Raw genomic sequence first — 20,963 nt, forward strand, 5'->3', positions numbered from 1 at the left:
CATTGATCGTGACCGGGCCAAATATCTCACAAAATAAGCATCAAACGAAAAAACTACAAAGAACGAAAATCATTTAGCTTGAAGGGGGGAACCAGATGGCGCTATGGTTCGCCTGCTAGATGGCGCTGCCATAGGTCAAACGGATATCAACTGCTGCTCTTTTTTTTTTTTTTTTTAGGAACCCCCATTTTTTATTACATATTCGTGTAGTACGTAAAGAAATATGAATGTTTTAGTTGGACCACTTTTTTCGCTTTGTGATAGATGGCGCTGTAATAGTCACAAAAGTACGTCGTATCATGTAACATTCCGCCAGTGCAGACGGTATTTGCTTCGTGATACATTACCCGTGTTAAAATGGATCATTTACTAATTGCGGAAAAGGTCGATATTGTGTTGATGTACGGCTATTGTAATCAACATGCCCAACAGGCATGTGCCATGTATGCTGCTCGGTATCCTGAACGACGTCATCCAAGTGTCCGGACCGTTTGCCGGATAGTTACATTATTTAAGGAAACAGGAAGTGTTCAGCCACATGTGAAATGTCAACCATGACCTGCAACAAATGATGATGCTCAAGTAGGTGTTTTAGCTGCTGTCGTGGATAATCCACACATCAGTAGCAGACAAATTGCGCAAGAATCAGGAATCGCAAAAACGTTGGTGTTGAGAACGCTACATCGACATTGATTGCACCCGTATCATATTTCTGTGCACCAGGAATTGCATGGCGACAACTTTGAATATCGTGCACAGTACTGCCTCTGGGCACAAGAGAAATTACGGGATGAAGACAGATTTTTTGCATGCGTTCTACTTAGCGACGAAGCGTCATTCACCAACAGCGGTAATGTAAACTGGCATAATATGCACTATTGGACAACAGAAAATCCATGATGGCTGCGACAGGTGGAACATCAGCGACCTTGGCGGGTTAATGTATGGTACGGCATTATGGGAGGAAGGATAATTGGCCCCCATTTTATCAGTGGCAATCTAAATGGTGCAGTGTATGCTGATTTCCTACGTAATGTTCTACCGATGTTACTACAAGATGTTTCACTACATGACAGAATGGCGATGTACTTCCAACATGATGGATGTCCTGCACATAGCTCGCATGCGGTTAAAGCGGTATAGAATAGCATAATTCATGACAGGTGGATTGATCGTCAAAGCATAGAATAGCATAATTCATGACAAGTGGATTGATCGTCAAAGCATCATATCATAGCCCACACGTTCACCGGATTTTACGTCCCCGGATTTCTTTCCATGGGGAAAGTTGAAGGATATTTGCTATCATGATCCACCGACAACGCCTGACAACAAGCGTCAGTGCATTGTCAATTCATATGCGAACATCACGGAAGGCGAACTACTCACTGTTGAGAGGAATGTTGTTACACGTATTGCCAAATGCATTGAGGTTGACGGACATCATTTTGAGCAGTTATTGCATTAATGTGGTGTTTACAGGTAATCATGTGGTAACAGCATGCGTTCTCAGAAATGATAAGCTCACAAAGGTACATGTATCACATTGGAACAACCGAAATAAAATATTCAAACGTACCTATATTCTGTATTTTAATTTAGAAAACCTACCTGTTAACAACTGTTCATCTACAGTTGTGAGCCATATGTTTGTGACTATTACAGCGCCATCTATCACTAAGCGAAAAATGTGGTCCAACTAAAAACATTCATATTTCTTTATGTACTACACGAATATGAAATAAAAATGGGGGTTCCTCTTTAAAAAAACACAGTTGATATCCGTTTGACCAATGGCAGCGCCATCTAGCAGGCCAACCATAGCGCCATCTGGTTTCCCCCCGTCAAGCTAGACAAGTTTCATTCTTTGTAGTTTTTCGTTTGACGCTTATTTCGTGAGATATTTGGCCCAGTCACAATCAATGGACCACCGTGTATATATGTCTCTCTAATTTTTCTACATTATAGTGAGTGTACAATAGATCTTTATTTAAATTTAAGAAAAAAAAGAAAATCTCCCAGATGTGTGCATGTGCCACAAATAACCAACTGTTTACAGCAATAAGCTTATTTGAAACTTATAACATGCATCTGAATGTTAGCTTACTAAATGTTTTTTTAACAACAGTCAATTACCCAGTTAAGAGTGTACAGATAAACTGGTGGGATTTATTAGAATACAATTATTTAAATACATTTATGCTTCCATTTTATACATCTGCATGGTCCAACTACTTTGCAAAATTGGTTTGAGTGCCGTTGCTCTTTGTGGATTTATTGAATCAGGCTGTTAACCCTTTTGCTGCTACAGATGTGTTGTCTACATTCTGTGCTGAGTGCAAATTTCTTATGACTGTACTGTTCACCAGATACTGCTACCTGTGCTAAGAGCCAGCCCTCAGGCCACTATGAAATACTTACAGTCCAATTTTAAGAAAACTATTAAATAAAAAAAATTGATTTGTGGACCTCATACAGTCTGATATCTTTGTTCAGTAAAGGACTGAATTTCTTCTCATTATTCAGCATCAATTTCAGTAAAACATTGCATAAAATTTTAAAAAGATTGCAGAGGTAAAAACACATTGTGTTAACTTTGCATGTGATTGCTCTTAGCTCTTACACTGCTGTGTATGAAATGTACATAAGGTATAAAAATTTTATTCAAAGTTGGAAGCAGTACAATATCTCATTTCGTTCCAGAGTTATTGATTTTTATAGCTGATGGACAGTCGCACGATGTGCGCATTTTTGTCACTGCATATCATGAATCATGTGGTCGTAACAATCGTCATAGTTCATAAGCAGTTCAAAATATCAAAATAAGGTTTTTTTCCAAATAATAGCATGTAAAGAGGCACAGATCCTGTTTGATAAGCACTTGAAACTTTTTTATTGACCAGGATACGGAAAGTAACTTACCCGCAGCAATGAGAGATCAGCGGAATGGGATGCATAAACATATTCTCAACACGGGCAGTGTCAGAGCATGAAGAGTTAACTCATCCACAGCAGTTAAAGGGTTAATAGCCACCTCCTCCCTCCCCACAGAGAGATAAAGGTTCATTCCCCACAAGACAAAATTGCTGCTGTCTTACAGATGCACAGATTTTACTTACTTATCTGCACAAATGTGTGATTTTATAGGATCCTACTACATACAATTGTGTTATGTAAAGTACTGTTCAGTTTGGATTGCCCCTCATGAAACCCGACAATTTTCCATGGAAACACCTCACTATGACATTGTTCATTGTGTTCACTACTCTTAAAAGGAGAGATCCCCTATACTTTGTTGCAGTTTAGGATTCCAGGTATCGCACACTACAGCTATTCATCCTGGTGGCCCCTAATATGCACATAATTGATGAAATAAAATTTCAGTATTTCTTGTGATTGGTTAGAGCCTTGAAATCCATATCCATACAAATTATAAAAATGTGTGTGTGTGTGTGTGTGTGTGTGTGTGTGTGTGTGTGTGTGTGTGTGTGTGTGTGTTCAGTCCATATCATATCTCCTAAAACCACTGGACCATTTTCAACCATACTTGGTATAAACATCCCTTACTGTCAGACAACAATTGCTGTGGTGGTAAGAACCACCCATCTGTCATAGTTCGGGATGTGACATCATAAACACTGAGATACTTGGAAAAAATGCAATGTCATATATGAAATTTTAATACATTTATTTTTTGCTGCTAACACACTCCTACAGTCGAATCAACTTAAGGAAAACCCTGACACGTGGCAGCACTTTTGATAGCTCAGCATTTTTGACAGCTTTCAGCTGCAAAACTTACTGCTGTAAGCAAAAACAGTTGCCGTCTATAGAACTATGAAAAGATGTAGCCCAGACACATTTGCAAAATCGCATTGTAGATATGCAAAGCAGCTCCATACCGAGTATTCTGCAGGAGTACATATAAGCTTTTGTTTCTAATAGGTAAGTGGCAAAATGAATATCCAGGTAATAATGTGTTTGTCAGCTAGCTATGAATAATTTCAAAGTGGTCCCATAGCATAGCGTTTATTTGGCTGATCTGCTTAAGGTTCTGGTTTTGACAAAGATGAAAAAAAGGAAATTTCACTTGATGGAAATCAGAACAATCACATTCAGCACATAAGCCAAATAACTTAATCTCTGCATTATGGTGCCACTTTCAAGTTATTAATAATTTAAAGGCTCTAATCAATCACAAGAAATTGAAAAAAATTGTTTTCTTGATTACTCATAAATGAGGGACCACCAAGGTGAATGGCTACAGTCCAATGCCTTGGACTTAAATCCTGCAGATATCTCCTTGTTAGAATGTAAACTTTCAATGTTGCAGTCTTCAGAATTCATGTGCATGATAGGTGTAACCAGCTTTTGCATGGAAGTTGATTCACAGAGCTTTATGATATGCAGTTTGTGAAGTAATGCAGTACCAGCAGCTGGAATTATTTCTTTAAAGAAAGTAATTTTTATATAACATTACGAGCTGCTAATGAATAAAATGTTCAAATGTGTGTGAATTCCTAAGGAACCAAACTGCTGAGGTCATCGGTCCCTAAACTTGCACACTACTTAAACTAACTTATACTAAGAACAACACATGCACCCATGCCCAAGGGAGGACTTGAACCTCCGGCGGGAGGGGCCGCGCAGTCCGTGACATCACGCCTCAAACCTCACAGCCACTCTGCACGGCTGATAACGAATAAACTGAACTTTTATTTATGACTAGTTTCGATTTATTTATACAACCTTGTATAGCTCAAAGCAAAATCACAGTTTCAGCCATTCTTGTTGCTTCATCTGCTCAAAGTACGCAGATCTTCATCAGTTGATAAAACATTATACTGTTTTACAACTCAAGGAGGGTGCCAGTGTATTCATTGTGTTCAGAGATATTTACTATTAAACCACCCTAATTCCAACATTAAACCGTGCATCTTCCAGTTCATACCACCATCCAACCTTGAACATCCCCCTCCCACCCCCACCCCCCCACCCCCACCCCCCCACCCCCCACCCCCCTCCCACATAACCAGCCACTTGTCACGTTCCAGGAATCCCTTACTTCCAACTTAACCTCACCATCCTTCCTAAGAACACCAACCTTTTAGTAGAAGAAAGAACAGCCATACACAATCACAAAACAAATCCTGATCTAACCGTGCTAGCTGCAGACAAAGGTTCCATCAGTGTTGTTAAGAATCACAGTGACTACTTGGTAGAAGACCTGCTCCAATTATCTGACCCCTCCACGTATAAACTTTGCCAGAGTGATCCCATCTTATAAGTCCAACACAACACCCAATCCCTGCTTAAAGACTTAGGCCCTTCCCAAAACATCTCCCCTGAATCCACTTCCCTCCTCACTCCTATGACACTCCACGCAACCACCTTCCACATGCTGCCCAAAATCTACAAATCCAACAATCCTGGATGCCCCATTGTGGCGGGTTATCGTACCCCCAACTGACAAAATTTTGTCCCTCATTGACCAACACCTCAAACCAATTGCCCATAATTAAGCCTTAAACATCAAAAACACCAACCTCTTCCTTCACCGACTCTCCATCATTTCCACCCCTTTACCTCCTGGATCCCCCATTCGTCCGCACTGTTGACACCTCCTCCCTATACACCAACATCCCTCATGCCCATAGTCTTAGCACTATTGAATACTGCCTATCCCAACATCCTTCAAACTCCAAACCCACTACCTCAGTCCTCATACACCTCACTAACTTTATCCTAACCCTCAACTACTTCTCCTTTGAAGGCAAGGTAAATCTGTGGCACAGCCATGGGCATCCACTTGACACCCTCCTATGCCAAAATTTTTGTATGCCATTTAGAGGACAGCTTCATAGCCTCCCAAAACACCAAACCCCTCGTCTGGTTCATGTTAATTGGTGATCTATTTGTGATCTAGACTCAGGCCCAAGACACCCTATGTTTGCTCCTTCACAACCTTAACACCTTCTAAGACAGGCACTACCCCCACACGTCCGCTAACAGATCTCCCTTGCCATTTCCCCTCACACTCCCAGTTCTCACACCATCCCCAAGGACAAGCCACAAAGAGTGTCCCCTTCATCACACAGTACCTCCATGGACTGGAACAACTGAACCACATCCTTCGTCAGGCCTTTGATTACCTGTCATCACGTCCCGAAGACGTGGCGGCAATTCGTCAGTTGAGTGGCAAGTGCTCGCCAGTGTTATTAGTGAAATATGTATGCTGTGCTCCAACCAGCTCCTCCAAGATTTATATTCACAGTAAACCATTGTTAAGTACATGGTTGACTTCACAGCTACACAGAAACTAAAGAATGACTCCAAGTTTCAGGATATTTTAGTCAAAGCCTAATGCCAGAGTATACTCGGGATTTTATTATTGCAGATCTTCAAAATTTTGTAACTTATTATTTTGAGCTTTAAAAGCTGTTTTCATATGTCTGTCTGTAATGTCATGGATTAGAGGATGTTTTTCATTAATAAAAAAAGTTAAACAGTTATCAACTACAGGTTAGTAGATGCCTTCCCCAATTTTAGTTCGTCACCAATTTACTTTCTCATGAATAATAAACTCTTTTATTAGATAGAATTAGTGCTGTAATACATTATTTAGTTTGGAAGGATAATCTGTGTCTATTCTATAGCAAATTACTATGTGTCTCGTATTAATCTCACAAATTGGCGTGTTTCTCGATATATTAAAACATATTTTCTATAAAACAGGTCTTATGCCTTAGTTTCACAAAATTATTCTTTCCGCAGGAGAGGCTACTCCTTTCATTTTAGTTTTTGTGGATAAGAAACACGAAGCTACAATCTTAAAAAAAATTATTCATTAGCACTATTCAGGAATATTAGTACACTCTATCTCTTTAAAAACAATTAATGTACAGGAATTATTGAAAACATTATTACTGTATTTTCAGTAGGTGGTATTTCACAGCATTTAAGTCATAGTGCACTACCAAAAGCTGCATTGACTGATCACTTTTTTTTTGTTACTCACCCTCATGAAGGCTCGTTAGCACTGAAAACTGCTTGGAAAATAAAGAGATTCATCACAGTAGCTATTCTGATTCAATATATCCTTTGTTATTATTGTGCTTCATTTACATACATGAACATTAACATTACAATACAAGCACTACCAAGACCTACGTACACAGATCACGAGTGGGTGTAATCAGTTAGTCTGAAGTTTGAATTTTTGGGACAAGTTAAAACTGTGTACCAGACTGGTGACTTGCCTCTTTGTCCCTACATTTCATTGTGAACGCACAACTCCTAGTGCCACCTGTTAATGCACACAGGCTGATTCAAAACTGTAACGTGTCACTTGCAGAAGAGCCTCTGTGGAGTCTGGAATGTATGGAGAGGACCAAATGACAAGTTGAAACTTTTGTCCTCTGATGTTGATTTCCGCCTCCTTTTCTGAAAATCACCATTTCTGCCTTTGTTATGTTTATGTGTAGTTTGAGCACTTGTCTATTTTTCTCAATGATTTTCTGCGGCTTCTGTATGTCTATTGAACCTTCGACTATGTCGTCAGCATATGCATATACGAGGTGAGACAATAAAGTAATGAGATTGATGTGGAAAAAAAAAAGTTGCTTTCCGTTTTAGTCAAGTTTAGTGTTGTCTCCTTCAAAATAGTTCCCTTCTGATTGCACACACTTTTCCAGCGCTTCTGCCATTGATGGTAACATTTCTGGAACTCATCTTCTGTAATATCCTCCAAGACCCTTGTCACAGCTTTTTGGACATCTTGTGTTGTTTGAAAATGGTGTTCCTTGACCGCTGTTTTGACTCTTGGAAATAGAAAAAAAGTCGCACGGAGTGATAGTTGGCATTTTGTCTCTGGATTGTACTGAAAAACCAACTTTCATCATCAGCGACAACACGGCTCAACAATTCTGGATTGATTTCCATTCACTCTAACAGATTGGCTGTCACATTTTTCCATGTTTCTTGCTGTTGTGGTGTGAAATTTTTGGGGACCATTTTTGCACAAATCTTTCTCGTACCTAGATCTTCAGTTATTATAAGACAAACTGTTTGTCGATTGATGTTCAGTTCTTCTGTGATCATTTTCACAGATAATCTTCGATCAGGTCATACGAGTTCACGCTCCCTGGCCAAGTTAACATCTGCCCGTGAGGTTGATGGTCGTCCACTGTGGTCTTCACCTTCAACATTCGTTCTGCCTTCACTAAACATTCTATGCCAATGAAAAACTTCAGCTCTTGACATAACCTCCTCTCCAAAAGCCTTCTGAAGCTTACCGTAAGTTGTCATCGCGTTTTCACTCAATTTAACGCAAAAAGAAATGGCATACCGTTGGGCAATATTATGCGGTTCCATTTCCGTGACGAGAGACACAAACACGTGTTAACTTATTACAGCACAACTCATGACTGAGCAGTTGCATTGATGTGCTGCTTGGACTAGCAGCAGCTTATAGACCAAGGTCAAAGATATTGTGCCTATGCAAGCCTGCAGGGTTGCCACATCTTGCAAAGAAAATCAGTCTCATTACTTTATTGTCTCACCTCGTATATATACATCATCTTCATTTTCTCCAATTCACAGTGGCGAGAATGTACAGCAAAGGGCTCATTCGGTCACCCTGTAAGACTCCGTTCGATTGCTGAATGAGGTTCGAAAAAGAGGGGGTGCCTGATATTGTGATCAAGTTGTATTCAAGGATTGACTTGATTATTCTTGCCCATACGCTATCTTCTCCCATTGTGTTTTCCAGTTTTCGGACTATGAGATATCTTTCCAGTAGGTCAAAGCCTTTGGTAAAGTATATGAACACTGTGTAGAACGAAACTTCCTGGCAGATTAAAACTGTGTGCCTGCAGGAGAACTTCTGTAAAGTTTGGAAGGTAGGAGACGAGATACTGGCAGAAGTAAAGCTGTGGGTACCGGGCGTGAGTCGTGCTTCGGTAGCTCAGTTGGTAGAGCACTTGCCCGCGAAAGGCAAAGGTCCCGAGTTCGAGTCTCGGTCGGGCACACAGTTTTAATCTGCCAGGAAGTTTCATATCAGCGCACACTCCGCTGCAGAGTGAAAATCTCATTCTGGAAACTGTGTAGAACATTTGTGTCTTTTGTAGCGCTTCGTCGATGTTGTTTAGAAGAAGCCTGACTGCTGTAAGTGTTGATCTTCCGGATCTGAAGCCCATTTGTCGTTCTGGGAGGTGACTGTCCACACAGGCTTTGATTTTTTGTGTAATTATCTTTGAAAACATATTGAACTGAATATTTTCCAGGGCTATGCCTTTGTACTTGTTTGTGTCCATTGGGTCTCCTATACCTTTGTAGAGAACTTTTATTATCGAGTGTCTCCTTCTTCATTTAGAGGTTCCCGTACAATGTCTTTTTCCTTTGTTGATGTTGTTTCTCCTTCTTTCGGGGTGCTTTGATTCCTCGTTTGTTCAGTATCTTACTGGAGTTATCTTCCCATTCCTTCATGTCTATATTTGGTGTATGAGCCAGTCTTCTTGGTCTTGCTGCTGTGTATGGGTCTTTCTCTGTTTAATCCGCTTCTCTTTTTGCCTCTCTTTCTATGTATTCTTTTTTCTTCTCTTCTATTAGTTTTTTGTAGATTCTCCTCTCTTCTGCGTATAGTTTGCATGTTTCCTTGTTGTGCTGGTTTCTTAATCTGTGGGGCGTTCTTAGAACAGTGTTCCTTTTGCTGTAGCATTCAGCATTGAACCATCTTTTTGCCATCCTTGTTTTTGGGTTTGTTCGTATCACTGAATTTTTTAGGTGGTCTTCTATTCTGTCTGTTGCTTTTTCAAGGTCTCCTTCCTATATTAAAGTTTCTATTTGTGTTATTTGTTCTTGCTGGTTTGTTAATTTTTCTTTGTCTATTTTTCTTTGTATGATTTGGTGGGTCGTTCTTGCTGGCGGTGACGTGATGTGACGTTATTTATTTTTATCTTCATTGGAATGTGCTTTCGTGTAGGAGTGATGGAGTCATGCCATATTGGTTGAATACTTCCTTTCTTTTTAATGTGATACCAATGGTGCTTTTCCCGTTGTGGCATATATATGTAGGTATCTGTCTATCATTCAGTTGGGTGAAACCATCTTCTTCGAGGGTTTCAATGACTAGTCTTGTTTTATAGTTCTGTGTGTCTATTCTGCAGTTGAGATCGCCTAAACAGTGGTGGGTTTGCTGTCACATTGTTTGATGAGTGTAACTATTTCATCAATTATTTCTACAGCATTTGTGTGTGGTTTAAAATAGGCTGCAATTATATTTATGTTTGCTGTTTTTACTAGCATACTATTTTCTTGTTTTATCATATTTTTGGTGGGGGTCATCCAGGGTTTCAGTAGGATAGATATTCCTCCCATGGGTCGTCCTCTTTCTCCATTCTTTGCCATTAGGTGAAAATTGTAGAAATCTTTATATTGCCAGTTGTCTAACAGGAAGGTTTCTGATAGAATTGCAAGATTCGAGTTTTGCAGTATGTCTGTTGGTGTTAGGTTAAGAGCACTTTTTATTCCCTCTGTATTCCACAAGACTGCTTTTATTTCTTGTTCTAGTAGTTTTCTTCTTAGTTTAGTTGAGCTCTGCTCCCTCTTCCATTGATCGTTTTGGGATGTACTTTTATGTTTTCAGGCCAGAATTCTGGTTCTCGTGTGATTTGTAGGTTTTCAAACAAAATGCCTACTTTGAAAGCTTTTTTGTTGTCCAGTGTGTGCAGTTCTTCACATTCTAGTTGTCCCAGTATTCCGTTCTTGTTGAGGTATTTCACTACTGTATCAGTTGTGGTGGTTCTCTTTAAGTTACCGATATATAGCCATGCTGTTGTTTCTGCTGTTTGCATTTCTTCATCTTTTTTTGTACCCATTATGGTTTTATTTTTACTCTGGTTTCTTCTGTACGAGCTCCTCCCTACCTCAGTACTCCAAGTTGGTTCCTCTAGTTTATTAACCTGATTTCAGGTTTTATTATGTTGCTCACATGCATTGATACGAATATAAAAACTGTGAAATGATTGCAGTACAGGTGGTAAATGACATGGCTGCTTTTATAGGTGGCCAGGCCCCTGATGGGGTAGAATAAACCAGTGATAGGACTGGAAGCCGGCCGGAGTGGCCCAGCGGTTCTAGGCGCTACAGTCTGGAGCCGCGTGACCGCTACGGTCACAGGTTCAAGTCTTGCCTCGGGCATGGGTGTGTGTGATGTCCTTAGGTTAGTTAGGTTTAAGTTCTAGGGGACTGATGACCTCAGAAGTTAAGTCCCATAGTGCTCAGAGCCATATGAACCATTTGAACAGAACTGGAATAGGAAGTGCTGGGTGGGTGGACTGTGCAGGTTTCGCATCTGGGTCTTCCACAGCTATAAGATCCATTTGGCAAGGAATTGGGATTGGGAGTGGCATAGGGATGGACTAGGATGTTGTGGAGGTTGGGCAGGTGACGGAACATCACTTTAAGAGAGGTGAGAAGTATTTTACGCTCCTGTCAAAATAATAAAAATCAGAGAGCTTGGGGTTTTATGTGAAGGGTTTTAATGTGAGACACATACATACACATGTATAACACCAAAGAGAAATAACTAAAGCTACAGCTCTGTTTCTAGTATAAGCAGCTCAGTAGCTAATTACATCTCTGTACTGTTACATATATCTATTTGTTTATTGTTTCTATCATGGAGTTTCCATCATTGTTGAAGTTAAAATATTTTGTTGAACTTGGGGTAAACTAGGATCATCCCTTTTGTTATTGAACTATATTGTTCTATTTGAATCATCTGAATGTTGCTCTAAGGTATCAAGATGCCAATTCCACCTTCTCTTCCTTTAGTCTGTGTGTACAAGTAATTGCAATTTTGTGATCCCGTAGATTATCCCGGCGTCTTATATGGTTATGCTCTTCAGAGGTATGCTGTCGGATGTGATCGTCTTCACTACACGATATTTCAGCGATCCATCTGGCCGCCATCTTCAGGAGCGAACACTGAGTACACAGTCACGCTGAAACTGAATGACAGCATTCAGTTCTGGCGTGATTGTGTACTCCAATTGCACCTGAAGGTGGCAGCCAGATGGATCTCCAAAATATTGTGTAGTGAAGACATTCATATCCAGCAGCATACCCTTGAAGAGCATAATCAGTTGCAATTTTGCTAGTTTTTAAAGTAATGTGCAGAAGCACTTACAACAAATTAAACTCCATACATTGCTTCCACCTGCATGCCACCTCAGTTCGTCTTTGTTCCAGTTCAGAACACACACATCAGGTCATGCTCCAACATGGAAAATGTAAGGAGGTAAATATCATGTGATCAGCAGTCTGGCCTTTTATCAACTGTAATCGTGTATGAGCAGTACACGGTTCAGAATTCGCGTGAATAGTACAGTGTTCAGAATTCAGACCAGTTGTTACTTAGGCTTTCATAAATCCTATACAGCATTAGATTGCCATTGGCTTTTTTCCTTTCCCACTAGTTTGCATTCTGACTAATGTTTCATATTGCCATTGACCTCTTTTTAAAATAACAACTCACATGTTCTTTTTGCAGACAATTTTGACCATGTTATGCTGTGTACTTCCAAATTGTTGGACATAGAATTTGCATCAATATTTAGATCAAAATTTAATCATTTGAGTATTATGCTGTAAATTGTAAATCTCTGGCACTTGCAGTTATCCATCATTAAATCCACTAAAGATCTAATTTTGAAGTTGCTTGTAGAAAGCTACCATAAAGTTGAAGTTCATAACAGCACTTCTGGTTGACAACCAAACTTGACCCCCCCCCCCCCCCCCCCAGGCATAAGTAATATATGGAAATCTTGACAAAGCTCTCATATTCTTTACTCTGAGCATCAGTTAATCAAAATGTGCACCAAAGAATAAAAGTTTGGTTCCTTTCACAGCTCATCACAATGTCATTTCTGAAATTTTCTTTATTCCATTGTAGTTATTTAATTTACTTCATGCAATTTTTCTGTGAAAAATCATTTCCTGTAACGTAATTATGAAATGCCTTATTTTCTTGGAATAGGCAAACCACCTTCCATTTTGTCACCACTATAGCAGATATTGTTGAAGGCATTTTCTCAATAATTAATGCTCCAACCTTTCTTCTTTAACTGCTACACCACAAACAAGGAAGTAATCATGTCATGTGTCACAATTTACTCATTCCAGGAACAAATTTGAAGCAATTCCAGATGATATGACACCTGAAGAAATTCTGGAACAAGCGCAGAAGGCAGCCCAGGCCGCTGCTGATAGGCTGTCAATGAAACGAGTAAATACAAAAGTAAGAGAAAATTTTCAATCTTCATCATTTCGTTTTTATATTGTGTTAGGGCAATCAAATGCCCAAGATAGTAATGTGTACAGTTTTGACTCTTGTAATATATTTTCCCCAATATTGTATCAGGTTGTCTCTTGTCTCTGTCTAAGGTAATTCTGCAGTGAAACACAACCACAGATTGGTTTTCCTTAATAATAATAATTATAATAATTAAAAAAAACCAGTGTAGGATTATTTGATCTCTTATAGAAGTATCAGTATACCTGACTATAAGACAGCCCTCTCTTCATATATGTATTTTTAAAATGCTCCTAGAGAAATTTTAATTTTTAACATATTGTGACAAAGTTTTTTATCAAAAGTATCTTAAGATCTGCCTAAAATTGTAGTACCGGTAGTGTTTTCTTGGAGAGATTTTTCATTATATGCATTGGGAAATTGCTGAGCTAGTGTTGTTCAGCATCGTAACATTAGCTCCACCCACTTCATCATCACTATCATGTGCCAGCTTGTACTTGCTTTGAATTCCATAATGCACTCAGTTGGAAGACTGCTCTTAATCTCCAGCACCTTCGTTCATATAATTTATTGTTTAGTTGGGGAATTAAGTGTCATTCTTTTGGAAGTACTGAACAACCTGTTGCTCCAGTTTATGAAGCTTTCTGTGGTTAGGGAAGCATCTTTGCATTCTTCCAGTGCCTTTCCACATTTGGGATCCCACAAGGGTTGTCTGGAGTTCTTTCTCGATGGAATTAATTCTTTGGCCTATGTGGGATTTTGATGTGGAATTTTTTTCCAGTTGTTTGTATGTTCATTTGCCTATTCTCCTTTCATGTTGGTCTCTCTGATTTTACTTGTGTCGATTTTTTATACATAAGCTTTTTCTGATATATCATCTTCGGTCCAAAGTTCGCTTTGAGTTTTGTTAAATAGTGGTCCAAGCCAATGTTTGCTCCTCTGCAGATTTGAACTTCATGGATTTCTCACTGCAGAGGGTAGGAAATGGCTATGTGATCAATCTGATATTCATTTATTTCCTTTATGGAGGACGTCAAGTTTTTTCGAAAGTTTTCTTAAACGTTTTCTTAAACGTTTGACTTGATTTTTAAATTGTTTTGTTGGTATGGTTCAGTGAGGCTTGCACCATTTTTGTTCATGGATCTGTGTGCTGGTATCCTGATTTTTCTTTCGTTTCCAGTTTCTGCATGGAAGTCACATGGCAGAATTTTGCGTCTTGGGACTTTTACCATCACTTTCTCGAGATTGACCCAGAACTTTTTGGTGTTCACTAGGTCTCTTCTGTATGTTTGTGAGTGCAAGGACATAGATCAAACATGTACTTCTTGTTGGCACATTGTAAGCACATAGCCATGAGGCACTTGTTTATGGAGAGACTTCTCCGATTGAGCTGACTATATTTTTGTGTACCACAAAGGTGATTTTCAAATTCTTCAAGATCCAATAGGTACCGTAGTCCATTGGACCGCCATGAGTGAATAGTATTCTTGGAGGCTTAATATCAAGATTTTTTGTTGCTCTAACACTGACACTACAGTACATAATTTTACAGATTGAATTATATTGTTGGTGATGAAGCTGCCAGTGTATGTGTGAATTCTAGATGGAAGTTTGCAGAGAAGTGTGCTTTGATGACTGTCCAGGCCCTCCAAAAGCCAAGTGCTCAGTTGCTGTCTGTTAACAGGTGGATAAGTTACCACCTGGGGTGATGCTATCTTTTTGTGACTGTCCAGTACCGTAGAGCCAAGCATTGTTGGTTCCTGGAGCTAAGAGGTATCCATACCCACTGGGTGAACAGTTGCTGACTGGGATGTTGGTGGTTTCCTCTGCAGATACAAAAGGTTTGTGGTCATGCCCACATATCGTATTTATCTGAGTATAGGACGGCCCCGAATATAAGACGACATCCAATTCCCCCCTCTCCTCCCAATGCACGCACACATTCTGCTGCTCGACTCGCTGTGGCTCATTTTTTTACTGTCTCTCACCTACGCCACTAGCCGGCAGGTAAGGGTTGACACAAGGGAAGCAAGTTGGCAGCTGTGTTGGACCTCCTCATCGACGCAATGTGGAGCAACTGTGGCTGCAAACAACAGCCGAAGTGTACTCAGAAGAATATGCAGTGCTACAACTGCCAGCAAATGGGGCACACTGCGAGTGTTTGCAAGAATTCCGTCGCGTGCTTGAAGTGCGCAGGACTGTACGACACTCAAAATTGCCACAAGCTACGAGGGGTGGCTTGCAGGTGCGCAAACTGTGGCTGCTCACACAACACAGACTCGCATAGCTGCGGCTACCTCAAAGAGTTCTGCTGCCAGCACATCGCGACACGCCTTGCAGCGGTGTCTGGTGCCACCCCCACTCTGGCGAAGGGTGCGAGCTGCGCCATCTCGAAGCTCTCACTGATGATCCAATGGCCGGCTTCCAAGCCTCCTTTGCAGAAAAGGGCTGCACTCAAGGATGAGCTCGCAGCTGTCTATCGCCGGCTCCAGCAGCTGCGCAAGGAGCTACGGGTTCTCAAGAAGAAGGTGCCTGTCCCCGCCTCCCCTGTGAGGAGCCCGGTGGGGGTGAACGCCACCACGCAGATGGCCATCGCCTCGCTCCCTGCAGAAATGCAGGAGGTGGTTCCCCTGGAGATGGATGTCGAGGCGCCCACTCTGCCTCCTGCTGTGCCGGGGAAACGATGCCGTCTGCTTCCTCTCATGACGAGGTAGAGGCATCAGAGGAGGAACAGCTGCCCCTGTGTCTGCCACTCCCAGGTGAGCGCATTGTGCAGCCCTTCCTCAAGAAGATTGCGGTGTCCATAAAAGATGGATTGTACCCACATTAGGACAATCCATATCCTTTCATGCCGCCGGACAAGCACAAGCCTCTCCTTCCCATCACCGGTACGACCTTCACCACACCCGTGGCCTGTAGCACGAGGTGGTGTCTTGGAAGGAGCTGCACCTGATTAACAACCATCCTGTCTTCACCCTCATGACTGGTAGCGTGTCTACCATGTTGTGGAGAAGTTGCTGAAGGAGGAGTGATGCTCTGGCAGAAGACAGCCTGCCACTGAAGATCTCTCAGCGGTAGCACGATGACAGTTCCCACGAGAGGCTATTACTACCACCAGAGAGGGCAACGGAGGAACAGCAGATACGCTGCTTAGCCTCCTTTGACACCAGACTCGATTGACAGACCGTGACCTAGTGAGACCCCTCCCCCTCTGCCTGCCCACCCCTTTGTTTTTAAGAGGCTCCTTTAGGAAAAAATTTTTAACATGTGTTTTACTAACACAAAGCATCTGCCAAAACGTTAACATTATACCTATTCCAAACTTATGCAAGCCACCTCTGCAGCAAAAGGGCTGCACTCAAGGACAAGCTTGCAGCTCGTGTACATTTTGATAATACTAGGAGAAATAAAATAAACAAAAAGAAATGGTTTACATTAATTTTTGGACTGTTTTCTTTTCTACCTATTTTGCTTACTAACCTCATAGTTTGTGGTATCACTATTTTTAATCATCAGCAGCAGCAACAGCATCATTGTCATAACAGCACAGCTGCGAAATTTGTATCTTTGTTGTCACAAATATTTGGCTGTTTCTTCCAACTATGTTGCTATTTCTCCGGAATGCATATTGGATTTCGATCCTGACTGCAAATGGATTCAGGCAAACTGCACTTTAAATGTGGTAAATGTCCATAAAGAGCCAAAGTATGTGGTATAGATTCCCATGGTTGCCAACATGAAATTTGCTGCTCGCTCACCACTCTTCTTCTCGCAATCATCCTGGCTGTCAGCCAAGCAAGTGTCACTGTTCCTTTCCAACCCTTCCGTAGTGCTGAGCGTGAGCAACTGTGAAAAATAGACTGCAATATCTGCTACTGTGTTAATCATATGTAACAACACCAACTAATACATAAATAAAAATGTGCAATTATGATTCAGTCCTATTATTGAAATTTTGCTCGTCCCGAGATATAGTGACATCTGTCACTGCTATCTTTAATATGAGTCTTGCCACTGTAATTTATTCTCATGATGACAATTAGTGAGTCATTTTAATGTGATGTATTTCCTACCTTAGACGTTTATTTCTGTATTAATTTTCCTTGTTGTTTCAACTGAATGTCACCATCATGTTCTAAAGCTGATAACACTATTTCCCAGTATTCTAATACGTGAGCAGCGATTAAATTTTTTCCACTTAGTAAATCATTACAGTCTCTCATAACCAGATAAAATACTGGTCTGGGTTCTGATAATGTTTTTTGAAGGACAACATTTCCATCTTTGAATGTCACCTTCACTTAAAAAGCGGCATTAAAGCTTGTATATGGTATCCATACATGTAAGAGAATATTTACTGCAAACCAGTTCAAATAAAACAAAAGTTTGTAAGGTGATAGAATTTAATGCTAATTCCTCCAGTGGTCCACAAAATTGTCAAATTTTAATCAGAGCAATAGACTGTTCTAGTGGCTAGTTCAGAGTTTCTTGTGTATCTCTTTGCACTAGTGCCACCCGAATCAGTGTCATGTGATTGTTCGAGCAACATGGATACTGTATCAAGTGCTTCGCTGTATCGGGAAATATTTAGTCTGTTGGAATGCAAGTATCATTTGCTGAGCACTGCCCTTACAGTTTTTTCAAAATAAATCTGCATGTGATCTCAGTAGCAAAAGCTTCATTTTTAAATGAGAAATTTCGTGTGGTGCAGTTCCCCAACAATCGGTCTTTCCCTCTCATCCTGTCTGGTAAGTCACTGCTGACTTTTCTGAACTCTACCCATTTTCCTAAACGTCGCCAGTCTTTTTCCTTCACCCATCTTCTTTCTCCTTCAACCCTTCTGTCAGGAGAAGGAGCCACTGGTCCCAAATGGGTGCAAACTGTAATAGATTTTGTATGAGGTGGAATCTAAAATTTTTGGGAGTGCTGCTGCCATCTGAAATGTGTTTGAGTGGCATGCTCGGTTGAGGGCCAGCTGTACAGACGTCAGAGATGATGCTCACACTGGAAGGCCCATTAGCCGCACTTCGCCAGACATTGTTGCCAAACTTCAACAATTGGCTTGTGCTGATCGACGTTGAACTATTCAAGACCTTGCGGATGAAGTGGGATTGGTTATGGGACATGTCAACAAATGTTGACTGCTGAATTGGGCGTGCATCGTGTCACCGCAAAATTTGTGCCAAAGCACTTGACGGCTGATCAGAAGGCACAGCGTGTTGAAGTGTGCACGGACCCTCGTCAGACTGTGTCTGATAATTCAACTTTCATGTCACGGGTTATTGCCAGCAACGAGAGCTGGATTTACGGTTATGGCCCAGAGACAAAGCAACAACCATCCCAGTGGAAGAGCCCAGGCTCTCCAAGACCCAAAAAAGCAAGACAGGTGAAGAGCATGATCATAGTTTTCTTTGATACCAAGGGAATTGTACACAAAGAATTTGCCGTCAAGGGAACTGGCTGCTGCACCAAAACAATGCACCCTGTCACACGTCCTTGGTCACCAGGACCTTTTTGGCAAAAAACAACACGGCGGTTGTACTCCACCTACCGTACTCACCAGACTTTGCACCTTGCGTCTTCACACTATTTCCAAAGCTGAAACATAAGTTGAAAGACCGTCGGTTCGACACTCTAGAGAGGATTCGAGAAGCATCGCTGGCGGTGATAAACACCCTCAAAGAACAGGACTTGCAGAAAATGTTTGACCAGTGGCAGAAGCACTGGGACCGGTGTGTACATGCAGATGGGTGATGGTGACAATTAGTCTAAAGGTAAGGTTTTCAACAGATGGCAGCATTAGGCCCAAAAATTTTGGATAGCACCTTATATGTGTGTTCTCCTGCTGCCACTTAGTGAGTAGTTTTTTAATCCATTCAATTACTTCTTTATTTTGATATCTTCTGTAATCATAATTTTTATGACATCTGTTTTAGAACTATTATTGCAACCTAACTGTACAGTGATGTGCAATCTAACTGGGTCCTTGTTGTCGTGCACCAAAAATGATCTGCAGTTTACAATAACAGTTACTAAACATACCACTCCATAAGTGAAATTTTATGATGTCCAAATGGACAACAAACGAATACATTGCTAAACTAAAGAAAACAAGTAATTTGGCAGTCTCTGAATTTAGAAGATAGTACTTTTCTTTTATATGCACCATTTGCACAAACACATTGGATAAACATACTATGAAAGTGTCTTCAGACACCTCAGAGATCTGAACACACTTACAGGAGTGCACTGGCAGGGAGTAACCCACAGTCATGACATGTAGGTGGAATTCCTAAAAAATTCAAAAATGAAAATGTACCTCATAAGTCATAACATCCTTCAGTTATCTTTATTTTGAGGTTACAAATTCTTTTTAGCATGCAAATTAAGTTACTGGTAAAACATGTCTCTTGTCATATTGTGTATCATCATCATCATCAGTAAGTACCACTGTACTTGCATATATATGAGCAGCATAGATAGGTAAAGAGCAGCTGAATAATATATCTAGCTAAGCAGTATAGCCCCTCCCTCTCTCCCTCCCTCCCTCCCTCCACCCCCTGTCAAAAAGAAAGGTGATAATTTTAAGGGGGGGGGGGGGGGGGGCACAGTTACAATGTTCTCAAGGAAAAGTTAAGTTTACAACTTTTTTTTAGAAGCCAAAACTTCAGTTCTACACTTAGTTTACACATTTGTGGCATTATTAAAGTGAAAATTTTACTTTTAGATGGGCTTCTTAAGACAGAACAAGGATGGTAGTACTTCTCTCGCCATCCTGGTTCCAAATGATGGCATAGCTCCAGGCACAAATGAACGCCCAATTTCATTGGGCATGCTATCAGGGAAATTATCACATGGCACAGGACAGCTTCAAGGATTTAGAGAAGATCGACGTAACATAGCTAAAGGAGGTAACTATGTGTGATGTATTTGTTTTGATTGTAGACTGTACAAATTAATTGTCATTGTTTATGTCTCAAATTGCACATTTTTCTGTCCTGCTTAAAGTTGTAGCTACGTGTTTATTACAGTAGTTTACTGTTATTTTATATGAATGCCTGTAACTGAATGTGAGCATGAAATAGTTTTTAATTAATTGTTTTTGAGGTTTATGTTGAACAGAGAGCAGTAAAGAGAGACATATTCTTAAACAGTGATGACAGCAGATTGGCAACATGAGAAAGTAGGAAAGAGCTAATGGTACAATTAATTTATCATTGCTCTTCTCTCTAAAAAATACATAGTTTGTTGTAGTTTTCATGTTTTATTAAAGACAGGAATTGGTGTTATACTGATAAGCATATACTGCCTTGTGAAAACAAACTGACTTTATGGTTTGATTTTGCAAAGCTTTTATCTTCAGTACCTGACTAGATAATAAGGTAAGTTATGAAGTAAAGAAACTCTCAAATATTAACAATAGCAATTGTGCTGTAATTATAGGAAGTTGGAGAAATGGGTTTAAGGGGAGTTGGAATGCCCTATCTCGCCAATGTTAAATTTGCTAACTTTGTGTACCTTTTTCTTTGGAACTATTATCTTCAGAACTTTGAAATTCTGGCAGAGGTTTTCAGCATATATTGTGAGCCCACTGAACTAGAACCAATGTTTTCTTTTTGTTGGTATAGTATTTATGAATTTTTTACCA

The 20,963-nt window shown here is 40.4% G+C and overlaps 1 protein-coding gene across 3 annotated transcripts in view; it reads left to right on the top strand.

Annotated features, from left to right (window-relative positions):
• Positions 1-20,963, top strand: part of LOC126484598 (bromodomain-containing protein 7) — a 137,407-nt gene that overhangs the window by 67,805 nt on the left and 48,639 nt on the right. For all 3 annotated transcript variants that reach the window (XM_050108163.1, XM_050108161.1, XM_050108162.1), the window contains 2 exons: positions 13,186-13,300; positions 20,043-20,226. In XM_050108163.1, the coding sequence (XP_049964120.1) occupies positions 13,186-13,300; positions 20,043-20,226 (299 nt within the window). The remainder of the gene's footprint in view (positions 1-13,185; positions 13,301-20,042; positions 20,227-20,963) is intronic.

Source organism: Schistocerca serialis, chromosome 6 (genome assembly GCF_023864345.2).
Source record: "Schistocerca serialis cubense isolate TAMUIC-IGC-003099 chromosome 6, iqSchSeri2.2, whole genome shotgun sequence".
In the NCBI taxonomy this organism is placed as follows: Eukaryota; Metazoa; Arthropoda; class Insecta; order Orthoptera; family Acrididae; genus Schistocerca; species Schistocerca serialis.